Here is a 15,162-nt window from a genome sequence, read left to right on the forward strand (position 1 = left end):
ATGTCTCAGCCCGGAAGATGTCTGAACTGCCTCCAGGATTTGCAGGAAAGCAGATGCCCTAGACTAAGGAAGAGATCATGATCTAGAAAGAAATATTTAACTTAATTACAGCCGTTAAACAATTAGAAACAGCAACATATGAAAAAGAATTAGGCATTACTATACATGGTAATTACTGGGTGAACTTTTTCCATCTGTACTTACTGTTGGCGAGAAGCAGGGAACCAAAAGCAACCACTATAACAAAAATGGCACAGATGGCATCCAGACGCACAGCAAACCACCTTGAGGTTGTCAAGAAGAGAAACCAGGCCTCTAAAGTGTATTTTACAAAGACATAAACCCAGTGGATTATTAGAAAACTAAGCTGTATAATTATGACTAAATTTATTCATGTTAATAATACAAATTGTCAAAAACCCCCAACGTTGCTATCTTCAAGTGCATGTCTGCGTGGACTGATGATGATCAGGCTACTGACCAGTTTTCCTGAAATTGTCTAATTTAGTTTTCACACCAGTAGCAACCACAATAGAAAGAGAAAGAAAAACAGTCAAGGCTCAAAGCATGGTTCACTTATTCAAAATGGAAGCCTCTTCCCAACTCCAATGGACTCAAGAGTCTTATACAAAAAGCAGAAGTACAACTGCATTTATTGTAGCTGGACTAGAGTCTACAGGCTTTTAGCTAGAACATATCACAACACAACTGTCAGAGCTAAGTTCTTAGAAGGCAGCTGCAGCTGGTTAAGCTCCTATAGGAGCTACTCAACACAGCCAGTGCAGCTATACAGAGGTATTCAGATTATTAGATGCACATTTTTACATTTGGGAAAGCTCACAGGTGGACATCGCCACTTTGCACTCACTCGGGTGTTGACAATTTGGTGCTAAGTTCCATCCCAGGTAGATATGCTACAGTACAAGGTACAAGAGACAGCACAAAAAGACACTGCAATACAGAGGGCAAAGTGTTTGAATCCAAGGCCAAAACCAGAAGCAAAGTAGCCATAATAAAGTGTGGCACTATTTATTGCTTAGGCTGCACTCAGAGGAATTGTAAGTCACAGCAGAAGGTTACCATTCCAACCCCTTCTGCCTTGCTTGCCATTACTCCCTGCTAAAGATCACTGCAGTTTCAACTGTTCAGCTCCTTAGCCTAGTGCTGGGAAAAATTCAAACTAAAATAATTCTCCCTTCTGTAAGATTGAGAGGAGCTAAGTGTGGTTTTAAGACTGATAATCAATAGCCAGATTATGGAGCTTTTGCTCCACTGATCCTAATTGTCCAGGGAGGTGTGTTACACTGCCAGCTTGAGATGGGTCATTTTGCAACCTCTCTATGCAACATGGGTCACTGTGCATAAAGAAAGGAATCTGACAGTCACAGGAACTAATAAAGACTCATCGTGGTCTGACGACTCATGGGCTTGCTTATAGAGATGGGCACTGGCAGGAAGGAAACTTGGGTTTGGTCAAATGTCAGCATGCCTTTTAGATGTTTTTTATCTAAAATTTATTTAATACTCCATTCATAGGCATCCCTCAAAGGGGTTCAAAGCAAGTGTCCTGAGTCCTAGGCTCAGGCCTAAATAGAGAGGAAGATACTACTCCAGCCAAAAGTGCTAAAGAAAACCATCACTGGTTGGAGAGCCTTCTGCAATGCAGGAAAGAATTCAAAACTCTTTAGGAGACTTAAAAACCCAGGGCTCCAACTTTGTGAGCTGCTATGAAAGGTATTCTCTTACATCAACTACTGCTTGCTCACATTTACTATTGAAGAACTATCCAATGTGAAAACAACTTCAGGAAATCTCTAGTTCAGCCTCCTGCTCAAGCACAGTCAGGTCAGAGGTCAGACCATGTTGCTCCATGCTCTGTGCAGTCTGAGCCTTGAAATCTATACAGACGAAGCCTGCACCTCTGGACAATGCTTGCCTCTGCTTGACTGTGCTCACAGTGGAATAGCTTTTCCTTGAATTCAGGTTAAAAATCTCTTGTTACAACTTACACCCAAGTTGGTGCTCCTACCACTATGTATCATGGTGAGGAACCTGTTTTTATGGCAACATCCTTGCAGGCACTGTACCCCAAAGGCTTGGGGGGGAAAGACACCAATATGAAGTGTGTAGGTATACAGAAGACTATGACTAAAAGCACTGAAGCCTGACCTCAAAACCAGGTTCATGATCTGCCCATGAGGGGTATTATCGACAATTTTGTTTGGGAGATGCACAAAACTGACTGAAAAATGGAAGTGTTTTTATGTTCCCTGGATCTGAACTCAAAATACAGAAAAGTATTTCACTTAAATGTCATGGTCCTCTTTGTATAGTGAAACTTCTGTACCTAGTTTATTGCCTAAAGATGTCTTTTAATATAAAAGTAAACCACAACTTTGTCTTCCCTCGCTATCAGGTATTGTAATACTGATTTGGTCAGATAACTAGCAACTATAAAATATTAAAAATGGGAAATTCAAGGCTGGAGGTTCCTCCCTGGAAGATGCACTACACCAGTCACAAGTCACTGGGCTCAACATGGTCATTGTGTATGATGCTACAACCTGTAAGCTGTACTTCAGAAAGGATCAGCTGGTCTTGCCTGAAACCTTGTAAATCTATAAATTGCAAAACAGCAAGCAAATATAATTGTGTGCCTTACAACGGAGGAAAGTCACAATCTTACCTAACAAACACAAAACTAAAAACTTGCATTCTGCTATATCTTGAAGAACATTGTAATAGAGAACATTTAAATAACAGAAGTCAAAGAATCACAGTGCAAACCCGAATTATATTACTTATGCTTGCAGAACACCAATATTTCACACCTTCCAATTATGTTAATTCCATATTTTAGATTTAAGCCCTGAAAGATGCTCTAAGTAAAAAATAAGTTAGATTTATGAAACTTTTCCAAGATTATCTATACCATTCCAAGCACACTACCTAGTATCAAATGCTTCATAATATAGCTTGTTTCCTCCACATCTCTCTCCATCCTCCCCCTACCGTTCCTTTTCTTAAAGATGGAATCCAGGAAAATGTTAAAAATTATTCTTTAAGTATTCTTATCAGGTATACTTTCAAATGTTTATCTTATACATTGTTAAAACATATGCATGGGTATTCTAAATTATATTACAGCCCAAAGTGAACTTTCTAAATCTAGACAGATAATGGTTTTGTTCTAATACAGGAATTTTACCCTAAAGAGACAAATGCACAGCTCCTACTGATTTTAATGCACATTACATACATGTCGCTGAGGGCATAAGATATTTCCCTCCCACCGTGCAAAGTATTTGATTTTTCACATCAATTCATCACAAACCTGAGTGGAGGTCTTGGTGTGCATCAAATAATTTTTGAAATCTTTCCTCAGCTTTCAAAGCCCGAATAGTCCAAAGCCCCTGGAGGGATGACGACAAGTGGGAGAACACTGGACTTCGAGCTAAAAAGGGAAATGAGAGTTGAGTTAACTTAACAATAGATGAAGGACAACATTTAATTCTTTTTGTACCACACTAATCTTTAATCCTTCCACTTTATATTTAAGCATACAAACTACTCTACTGCATCTTTTTAGAATAAATATGCAATATCTTTAACTAATGTACTCTTACTCAATTAGTATCAGTCAGCCAGGCAAATTAATTTATACAAAAATGTCTTACATTTTTAACAATAGCTGTCACTGTAGAAATTCTTTGGGCTTTATTAATGACATTAGGCACCCATGGTTGTTATTCTTAATGCTTAATATTCCATATCATAGTCAAGCTAAAGTCAGGCACAGGAGTCAGATAAGGTCAGAAATATCATTAGTATAGGCATGAAAGGTCCCAAAGACCAGCAGCTTAGCATATTCTTAACTGGCTTTATTTACAGATAGTTAACTGACATACCCTAGGTTTATCATTATGCAAAACAGGAGTTAAGCATGTAATTCACTGGTTGAGAACCAAGGCAATAAGGAAGTTGTTTGCATAGCAAAAGAGAAAAAAATTCTTTGATGGACTGTCTATAAAATACTAACATTTCACATAATAATAAGTAGGGTTCAAACTAACATTAAGTCCCACCAAACTACATACTTGTGGATTCTAGACGTTTAATATCTCTTGAAGTGTCTAAGAAGTATCGTCGAAGAAAAATGAAAAGAATAAATAGTGGAATTAAGGGGATGAGCATCCAAGGAATCACTGCCACAGCCACAGCCACCACACCACAAATCTGTAGGAGAGTCTGGAGCACAATAGAAACAAAATAAAAAACTCTTTGCCAGAAGAATTTAATTTAGAACAAGTATAAAACTATTTAACACTATTGAAACACTTAAATATTTAAACATAACTACCACATTTAAGAGCGGATGCATTGTATAACATATGAGCAACATCTATTTTTAAGCAATTTGGAAAATTTACAGTAATATCTAAATTGACTATTTTTCCAGTTTATGGTTTTCTTCCACATTATTTGTTCTTTAAAATAATTCTTTACAAAGCTGGTTGACTGAAAATTAGTGTCTTTCTTGGCAGACTCTTTTGTGACTGCTGTAATAAAATAATAAATGATCAATGTAACAGACAACTGATCTTTAATGGATCCTAGTTATTTGGTGAATCAAGGACATGTTTTTTCACTCCTGCTAAGAAGAAACTGGTGAAAAACTGGCTTTCAACTTGAATTGAAAGACTTGACACTCAGAAGAGAGACTTTCAACATAGGCTTGCAATGTTTTCCTAAACACAACATCGATCCATTTAGAAAGAAAACCCAGGACAGGAGAAAGTGGGATTTCTCTTCCCATAGGATTGCAATGTGAAATGCTACAAATAAGAAGAAAATGTTACATACTGCAACAAGTGTCATAAAAGGTTTGTTTCACCAGGTTTACTAGAGTGTAATGTAACAGGTGAGGTAAACCTGACTTTACTCTTAGAAAACTAGATATAATGAGGAAAACTCTGTTGCTTAGGATAGAAGATCCTTGCCCAACTTTCTGAATTAAATCTACTATTTCCTTCAGACCCCTTCACATCTTCCATCAAACTTTCAGTTTGAATACACAGTCAAAACCATCATCTGCACACAAAATGCTTGCAGAACCCAGCTGTACATGAATGAATGTATGGTAGGAGACGCAGTATACTATAATTAGGATGTGCCCATTTGTTCCTTAAAAAGAGGGAAAAACTCAACCCATACAAAAATAAACCCATACAGTCCAAAACCAGACAACTGAAATCCTAGCTCAAGATTAAATTCCTTTATTACCCTCATTAACATATTCCTTAGCAGTGACAGTATTTTCTAAAGATTTTTCATTTAGAAAAATCAGTAGAGCAGCCACCTTCTTCATCACCTCATACAACACAGAATGGATTCCAGCTAAATTTTGTGGCTGCCTGATTTTTAGATTCCAAAAATACATTAGTGACTACTGGGTAGTAGAAATGCATGTCTTGGAGCAAACATGCTTCCATCCCTTCAACTTTTCCAACTCAGTGCTCATATAAGCAACACATCAGCTAAGGCAGCTACCAGAGAGCTACCGGGGTTTCCAAACACTCTCAGTGGAAGTGTCTATGACACATTGCATTTCCTGCTGCACTTCTGGTAGCACACTGAGGCCAAAAATAAGTACAACCTTTACCCCTAAATTTGCTTTTTTTTCTTTAGGCTTCACTGCCTTTACCCTAATTTGACCTGACCAAAGAGCAAACCCACAACCTTAGAAATTACAACTGCATGAGTGAGCTCTAGGCGTAGAGGTCTTAGCTCAAGAAAGAAGATTTATCAGTGTTACAGCCCCCCATCTCAGAGATCCTGAAAGCACATTTTAGGGCCTCATAACCCTATTAAAGAAAATTCTAAAAGGTAGGCATGGGAAAGGAGCTCTGGAGGAAGCTGCATTACCACTACACTGCTCATCTGTAGGTTAAAGTGCTGATAGCATCATGTTGTTTGACCTTCTAGATACACACAGCAGATGACAAACATTTTACCTAGATTTCATCAGGAGGTGGCAATGAGAGTGCACATTGTTTCACCTGGATCAATTATGCACATGGCTGTGTCAGCACAAAGCAAAACAAAGCACCCTGGGCTCCTCACCAGCACTACCATCAGCCCTTCTCTACCTTCTACTTCTCCGGCATTCTTTAGAGCCCTGTAAACATATTTCCTTTTTATCGTAGGGTGAGGAGAAAGGACATAAAGATTCCTCCTACAAATCTTCTCCTGTTCTAGATCTCAGTTTTTCTCAGTAATGCTCATTATCTCTGCCAAGCCTGCCAGCCATCCACACACTGGTGAGTTTCTAAAGGTTCCTTCACCTCCATCCTTATCAGCAGAGACTGAAGTCCATTCCTTCCTTCCTGTTCCAAACTCACTCCTGAATCTGCTCAATACATCTGCTGCCTTCTCCCTCCATCCCTTCCTAGACAGTCACAAAAAAGCTGTTTCTGAAGTACACAGTCTGTTTGTAACATCAGCTGCAAATCTGAAGTCAAATGTTGAGGAGAGCTGCTTCAAGGAAAAGAATTCTGAGGAAAACAAATGCTTCTTAATAAAAAAAAGAAGCCAAACTGAAGTTTAGTGATGATAATCTACAATATGTTGCAAAGTGCCAGTGGGGGTGGGAGTGGGAGTAGAACTATTAAGATCCAGCTCGTGTAAACAAAGCCTTGCTATGGCAGAAATACAGGGAAGGAAAAGATGGTTAGGATGACTAAAGTAAAAATCTGACACCGCCTTTGGAAGGAATTTTAGATGAGCCTGCACCACCTTATCATTATAAAAATTTATGATAGGGTGGATCAGTCATGTGTGTTCTTTTTTTTTGAAAACCAAACTTGCATATAAATTAACTCTTAATGAAGTAGTCTGAAAGCCAGACACAACCATTTGCAGACTGTAATCATGTAGTCACTGCGTGAGGTAAGGCAAAGGTTCTAGCTCCTGAATTTCACAAGAGACAACCAACCTTTGCAGCTGGAGACCGCCCCAGCTTCTACCAACTTCACCGTGTGCAGGCTGCAGGACCCAAGATAATCAGCAGGGTGACAATAATGGTAACATAAGTGTCTGGTGTCTCTCCTCTCTGGAGACAAACAGCAAGAAACGCTCAGGACTGGGTACCTAGACTTCTCATGGAAGAACTAGCTTACAATGGAAAGTTGTATCAAAAGTCCAAGATTTTCCTACATAAAAGAAATATGGTCTACAAACCCAGCACCTTTTAATGTATTTCTTAATTTTAACTTTCAAAATCTAATGACTGTGTAGAAAGTAACAGTTAAACTGAAAAAAAAGAAGAAAAGCAACCAAGACAAAAACACAGGAGCTGATGAATTACATTTTGCAGCTATCTGCACAGTATTTGAAACAAGGCCACCTTGCACAAAAGGCAACAGACGCACTGGCTACCAAGACAAAAAAAGACCTGGATAGTTTCAGGAAAACACCATCACTTCCAGATGATGGAAGTGACCAATGTCCACCTTCAAACTTGCTTCTATTTCCCTGGAGAAAGATGAATCTCCCACACACAGCCAGCACACAGTCTATCCCTAGAGTTCAGAAAAGCACATGTTGTTTCTGTTGGGAGTTACCCTCTTGCTTACAAGAGTCCTGAGAGATTTCCCTCATAATTTGGTCAGTCACTCCATTTACTGTGGCTTTTTTTTCCCTTAAAAATCTCCTCTTTTACTGCAGCAGGCATACCCAACTATAACCCTCTGGGGAAATGAATGCTCTGATCAGCACGTTCACTTGTGAAACATGCTTTCCCTTCACCATCTGATGACCTACTTCTCCATTATTCTTACAGGTGCTGAGAGCAGTATTCTGGAGCTTCTATCTCCAACAGGTCTTGATCTAGGAGTAGCAGGTATTTCTGTACCACAACTACAGAGCAGAAAAACATGGTATAGGACCTACTACCATAGGAACCCACACTATTCTGGACGTGCAGTTGTTGACTTGGTAGGATCTCCCATCAATGAGAGGAGCCCAGGGGATGGGATTCAAGACTTGGAAACCTCTTTGTGGGAGTCCAGATGTGGCTTACATAGTGAAACTCCTGTCCCAGCTTAACACTTTAGAAGTGATGAATAGAATAGTAAAATTGTTTAGACTGGAAAAGACACTGAGATCATAAGAGTCCAATCCTTAATGCAGCACTACCAAGTCCCCTACTACACCATGTCCTTAAGCATGGTCTGTGCATCTTTTAAACAGGTCCATGGATGGTAGTAACTTCTTCTAACCTTTAAGTGCATACCTAATGACCCTATGGTTTAGTATTTTGCTACAATCCACTAACTGTATTTACTTGATGCCCTCTGACTACAAAAAAGTAAACATCTAAAGCCCATCAAGGCCAAATTTTGATGACCAAATCTACAGTCAAATCCCATACAAGAACTGCAGCAATCCAGGATTGGTTTTACCAATACTTAAGCAGAAGCCAAGTACACCTACTCAGCCCCAGTTCTCAAATACTACTCCCTGGGCCCCAATATACACTCCCAAGGATTATATTAGCCCATGACATTACCACAAAGCCATACTAATTTAATAATAGCAAAGGCACATGTCCTCGACTTCATTTTGAACCTTCACTGCATTAACTTTAGGCACTCTCAGTCAGACTGTGCTGTCTGAAGTAAAGCCATGTCAAGAAACTACAAAACCCCACTCTGTTCATACTTGCTTGGCATCACCCTTCCTCCTCCTTCTCCCCTACCCCTGACAGAACTTATTTCCTTGTTGACTCTGCCAAATAACTGCATGTACAATCAATCCTTAATCCAGTTCTGACATTTTCTTTATCCTTGAATGCTTTTTTTTTTTCCTTCAAACAGACTTTTTCAAACCAGACTGTCTGGACTGACTGACCTGCATCTCTGTTAAAGAAAAACTGCACAGGTGGCTGGTTACACTGGGACACCAGAAGACAAGTTTCCCTGGGAAGATGACATTGCAATGAGAAGATCAGAGTGATAAACACTCTACTCAAGCCAGCTCCACCCAGAACCACAGTGTAGATTTTCTGCATTTTTCCCCTTTATTACAAAAAGCCACAGAAAACATCCAAAGAAAAACTAGCACCTAAACAATTCTACTTCATTTTACTCACTTAAAGCAGCTGAGTTGAGGTGAGCAGTCTTGTCTTCAAACTACTTTTTAAATAAAATTTATGGGTTTTCTTTTGGAACAGGTTAAAAATAAGTATATATAGTTGTTTATACTATTGCTTGCATCAAACTGTCAGGAACACATTCGTCTTCAGCAAAAATGCAATCAAGATTTATGAGTACAGGAGAACACATGGGATATACAATATTTAAGTGGCACCTCTGACAATGTCCTTTTCTAAAGGAACCAAGGACAGCAATCTTTGACAGGAATGACAGCACTCAATCAGTGTTAATTCAGCTTTAGGAAAATGTGCTCAAGAAAATAAGGAATTTAAAGACTATGACAACCAATGCACTGAAAGGGGGAAAAAAGACACAGCTGGATAAGAAATGAAAATTATAATTTCAGATAAATTGAATGAAGAACAGAAGAACTAAATACTGCCAGCTCTAAAAGCTCCAAAAAGAGCAAGTTCATCTTATGTCCTGCGAGATGTTCTCATCTCCTCTCAATCCTGCTATTTGCAATTAGTCAACAAGGGGCTACTGAACTAAATCAATGTCACTGCAAATAGGCTGAATACATCTGCCAGAAATGTATTTAAAATTTCCAATCACATCCTTAATGCTAGCACCTCCTATTTGTTCTCGTCTCTACAAGACAGTCCTTCTGGATCGCTGTTTTTCCAAGTGAACAAGCATATACTGAGCTCCTCAGGGCAAATGTTTTCTATGCCACCAACATGCTCATTCATTTGACTTGGCATGCTTTTTGTCATTAACTGAGAAGCCTTAATATTTGTTTGAGGTCACAGCAAGCTGTGTGCAATTGTTCTTTAACAAGTGACCTTATAATAAAAAGGGGGTTTTCTTTAATTCATTGGCACCACCACCACCACTACTCTCATGTTCAAACAGTATCCTATCATCAGTAAACTCTTACCCTAAAAGAAATAAGAAATAGGTTCTCTGGGCACCTTGGGCCAAGAGGCTTAACTGTCTCATGCAGAACTTGACTGTCACAGCAGTTTTCAGAAATCACAGTCCATATGTTTTCTGAGACTTCCAGATACCATGCTTTAGAAACAGACACATAACCAAGCTCTGGACTTGGTGATTCTGACAGACACTTGAAACACTCATCCCTTAAAACTCTGCACTATATTCCTACAACATATAGAGGTTATCTTCTTTCTAAAAATAAACTATCTTCTATCATGTAAGAAGTTCTTTTGCCAGGGATCTTAGGCCATGGTAGTAAGTTACTTCCAGCTAATACAGATTTTCCATGGCTGTAGCTTTGGCTTTTATCAGAGCCAAAACTGCAGCCTCTACTTAAGCATGCAGCTCCTGCTCATACCCGCTATACAGGGAAACCAATACTGTCATACACAAAATGACAGTGCCAATAGCCATTCTTGTAAATGGCTGTGGACAATATATTTCTGTATCTATAAGCAGCAGAATCTTGAACAGGATCTTCGATTTTCTGAAGTGCTCCCTGTGCCTCCTAAGCACATCTGCACAGAAGTGTTCTCAGTGATTTGGGCAGCAAACCACAACTTTGCAATGAGGATCTATAGAAAAGTGAGAGGTCTTCCTGAAGTCACAGGAGTTAGTTATAACTTTACTGTGATTTTCCCATATGAATAATATAAAGAGTTAATATGCTTTTGCTGTTCAACAGTGCTGTTTGTCACTTCTGTGAATAAGCCTTGGCTATATTCTTATATTGCTCTTTTCCCAAGGGACAAAAAGTGCACACATAAGAACTATTCACATAAACTACAGGGGTCTTCACACCAAGAAAACTACAGTTTTTCTTCCTGTGAAACACCTCAGATGCCAAGCACAACTTTACATGGTATCTTGAGGAAACAGCATTAATCAGTGTGTAGCACATGCACACATACATGCTTTGCTTTCTCAACAGCTCTTGCCAGAACCTGCCTGAAACACTACAGAAAAATGTCTGGCATCACCCAACATTCCCAGAGTTATTCCTCAGGTAGCAGAAAGCATCCCTTTTCAATCATATTAATTTAGAGGGTTTGTGCCTCCAATATCCACCCCCATTGCCAAGTGTGGTCACTTTGTTGGCTGTTGCACTTGCTTTTAAGATTCCCAGAAAATGCATTTTTGTATCACCTCTGTCAGTCCTTGCTGTTGAGTAACTCACAATTTTAAAGGAAAATGAAGAATGGCTTGACAACTTTTGCTCCCCTCCTACCTCTTAAGAGTAATTTCCATTATGTTTCCCCAGCTATATAAGCCCAAGACAGCCCCACTGTGTACAGAGGCTTAGAAATCAAAACACCTGATTCAACAAAGGGTATTTTACTCCTTAGTACTGCTACAAGTGGTGTATTTTCCATTTCGTCCTTTATTCACATGTTTAGCACTTTACCAGCAGACTGGTAAAGTGCTAAACATGTGAATAAAGGACAAAATAGAAAATTTTGTGAATCAGCTGATTCACTGATCTTTGTCTTAGTCTTATCCCACTCAAAAAACCCTTTTGAAAGCAGATGTTACTTCAGTGAAAATTATGGAAAACATACACATAGAATGAAAACAAAAAACCCCAAACAGAACAACTGCTTTCAGGCTATTAGGATGCAGGAGGCAGATCTTACAGGCCAATACAAAATAATCCAAACAATGCACAGTAGAAGGATTGGGAAAAGTTAGGCTGTTTGACACCATGAGTAAAAAACTGTGAGTGCTGGGGTACTAAACAGGGAAAGGATAACAAAAAGCAGCTCATGCCCTCCATGAACAGCATCTCCTATTGCTGCTGCAGGACAAAAACCACTGTATTAGAAAGACCACTGATATGTTCCTATGGTCTAGTCCATTAATTTACTTGCTGAAATACTGTCCACTCTTCCTGTGAGGAATTCCTCTGAGCTAATGATGATGTTATCCCTTTTTCACCCATGTTATGCATTTTTTTTATTTTTTTGCAGTTCTTTAAAATGTTTAGCAAAACTCTGCTTATCACAGACGCTGCCACCTCACATGTCACAGTTTTGCAAACTTTATCTTTGAGCCCTGTAGTTTCCTGCCTCAGGTCTCTTGTCCCTCATGGCCATAATGCCAGAGCAGCTGTGCACCCCCCTCAAGAATACCTCATTTTCAACTGTATGACCTTTTCTGCTCAGGCAAGTCTAACTTTCACCAGAAGTTAATTCTGGGTCTTTCAACAACTTTATAAGCTTTGTACTACATTCAAACTGTGGCTCTTCTGTTAAAGAGAGTACCAATTCCTCAGTAACACAGCTCTTCTGCCTTACAACAACTACAAGCTTTTAAGCATTTTATTGTTGTTCTTGCTATTTAGAAATACACTATTTATGTATTTATTTTTAGGTGGAATGAAGAACTACTCATATTTCCGTAAACACCACAACAGCCACTCTGCCACAGTTAAATGAAAACTATGAAAATATTATGGACTACAGCATCAGCTATCCTAAAAAATAAAACTACCTTCTTTTTCCTTCAGATCACACACTCTTTCACAGGAGATATGCAAAAAATGCTTTCTAACCTGTCCCTGACATTTTTCCACTTAACTTCCCCACAGCTTTACCACTTGGATAGGGCTGTAAAATACTACTTGCCTGTTCAAAACAAACTCCTGACTCATAATTTTTCAGTACTACACGATATCTAGTGATCACTCATCTCCAAAAAGTTGAACAGTGGTCTGATGCTTTCAGCATATTTAAACTAATCAGCGCCAGCCTCACTCCACCACCATCAGCTTTCAGCCAGTTCAGCTGCTCTGTGCATGTCCAGAACCCAGTGAGTAAAGAGAAAATTCTTCAGCAGAGAATAAACATCAATTACTGTCATAAGTGTGTGCTCATTCTTTATGTGTTATAAATATGCAGCAAACCATCAGGAAGGTTTTTCAGAAGGTTTATTTATTGCAAACCATCAACAAGGGCACACTTACAAAAGTAACTGATAGCTAAGTTTGATCTGATCCCAAAATCCAGACTATTAGTGGGAAAATTGAAAAATTGGTTTTCAAAGTGTTATGTTGAGTTTGACAGAAGGGTGTACAACTGAACCAGCTACCAAACACAACAGTTTTATAAGCAGATCTAAGCCCTTTATTTTAGCATACGAGTGACATTCATAGCAAGAGAGCTCTGCTTATTTAAACATTAGACTTATTTTAAAAACCATTAAGAAAATTGTTTAGGGATGTGATTGTGAAAGAAAATGAAATAGCTCAGCATCCTATTCTTCCACTGTGCAGGAATAGGTCTCATTAAGCCCTTGAAAGAGCCTAAATACACAGACTTCTATTTCAGGAGTACAATCCAAATGAATCAATTTATTTTAAACAGTACAAAAATGTCCTTTATTGTAGATGTAATAAAAAGATGTATGACATTCAGTTACTGCCTGAGCTCTCATCTTTTGTCATACAGAACTGCCCACACAGCATTCTCCTCTACCTTTTGACAAACAAACTCATCTGGAATTTTCAAATCAGCTGCAGAGTTCACCAAGTAGCCACAGTATCAGCTTCAGCAAGAAAAAAGTTCTTATATTGTGCAGATGCACACATCACCCTGGCAGAACATTTCTGAGAGATGAAGGCTTTATTTTTGCTAAAGATAATTCCTTGTCCTACATGTTTGTTTTGGGCATAATGATTTAACACAGACACACACACAAAAGTCAGCAACATGGCTCAGTAATTTAAATTACCTCCAAGTTTCTCCTTCCTTCTTGAATCAAAAGTGAAATCTCCAATCCTTTTGCCGAACAGTGAAATCCTAATTTGTTTGTAAGCAGACATTGTCCTATCTATAGTATATCAGTAGTTAAAGGCAATCTAGAAGATTTGTACTTATCACCATTTGGAACAGGATTGTTACACTCTGTGACTGACAGCAGAATTAAAATATTTCTGGCTACTGTAAAGTGTTAGAAATGTTAATGATTTTCATAAGTCTTAAAACTAATCACCAGTCTGAGACACAGATATGATAGGTTGTGATAGTGCTTACAAAGTCAGGGAAATACTAACAAACCTGTAAAAACCTATAACCTATAAAATAATAATAAAAATTCCCACTCTAGCTCTAAAAACAGCAGTAGTATATACACAAAGAAAGACAAAAAAGAAAAGGAGAAAACTACAGAAAATAAGTTCACTTGCCTACATAAATACAGTTAGAGAATATTTCTTTGTGTTCTTTCATTAAAAGAAAAGCAAATGAGGAAATACCTTCCAACACAGATATGAACAGCCCCAAATGAACAGAATCTCTTTCTGGAACTTTTACAAATTCCACCTTAACCAAAGTGGGGAAATTTCCAAACCACACAGAACAGGAGGAACATCACTGGACTGCCATACAACTATCCTGCTTTCTATGATCTGAAAATATATAGAAAGTAATCTGATAAAGAAAACACAGAAGCCCATTTGGAGAAGGAATTATTTAAACCTGACTGTAATTTTGTATTTACAGGTTCTAACTATCAAAATACTGCAAGAACAAGTAACATTAAACCTCAGTCTGCTCAAATGTTAGAGAAATTAGGATAAAGACTGCACCTCACAATGCTCTAGAAAAAGACAGAATTCCACTAACTGAAAACCAGCTTTATTTTTCAGAGCACTATATTCAAACCACTTGTATTCCACAAATGAGAAAATGAAAGGAGCCCAGTACAAAACTTTGACCTACTTTTACCACATAAATGCAGAAGTGCAAAAACTAAAAGGAAATGAGTTAAGAAAAACAAGAAAAGCAGTAAAGGAAGCAAGAGGACAAGAAGGCAATGACACCACATTTTCAGTATTATTTTACCTTCTTTCCCGTGTCAGATAAAGTGTTGCATCTTCCAATTTTATTAATACCAAGTAAATAAACACCATAAAATATTTAAGCATTTACATTATGTTCCTACACAAATTAGCTTTGTTACAGTAGTGATCTCTGCTGCCTTGACACTAATGTGTGGAAAATCGCATGCA

General features: G+C 38.4%; 1 protein-coding gene across 3 annotated transcripts in view; it reads right to left on the bottom strand.

Annotated features, from left to right (window-relative positions):
- ABCC4 (ATP binding cassette subfamily C member 4 (PEL blood group)) overlaps positions 1–15,162 on the bottom strand; it is a 141,813-nt gene that overhangs the window by 42,562 nt on the left and 84,089 nt on the right. For all 3 annotated transcript variants that reach the window (XM_066571533.1, XM_066571532.1, XM_066571531.1), the window contains 3 exons: positions 4,098–4,248; positions 3,335–3,454; positions 205–315 (listed from right to left, as the gene is read on the bottom strand). In XM_066571533.1, the coding sequence (XP_066427630.1) occupies positions 205–315; positions 3,335–3,454; positions 4,098–4,248 (382 nt within the window). The remainder of the gene's footprint in view (positions 1–204; positions 316–3,334; positions 3,455–4,097; positions 4,249–15,162) is intronic.

This window comes from Molothrus aeneus, chromosome 2 (genome assembly GCF_037042795.1).
Source record: "Molothrus aeneus isolate 106 chromosome 2, BPBGC_Maene_1.0, whole genome shotgun sequence".
NCBI classification, from domain to species: domain Eukaryota; kingdom Metazoa; phylum Chordata; class Aves; order Passeriformes; family Icteridae; genus Molothrus; species Molothrus aeneus.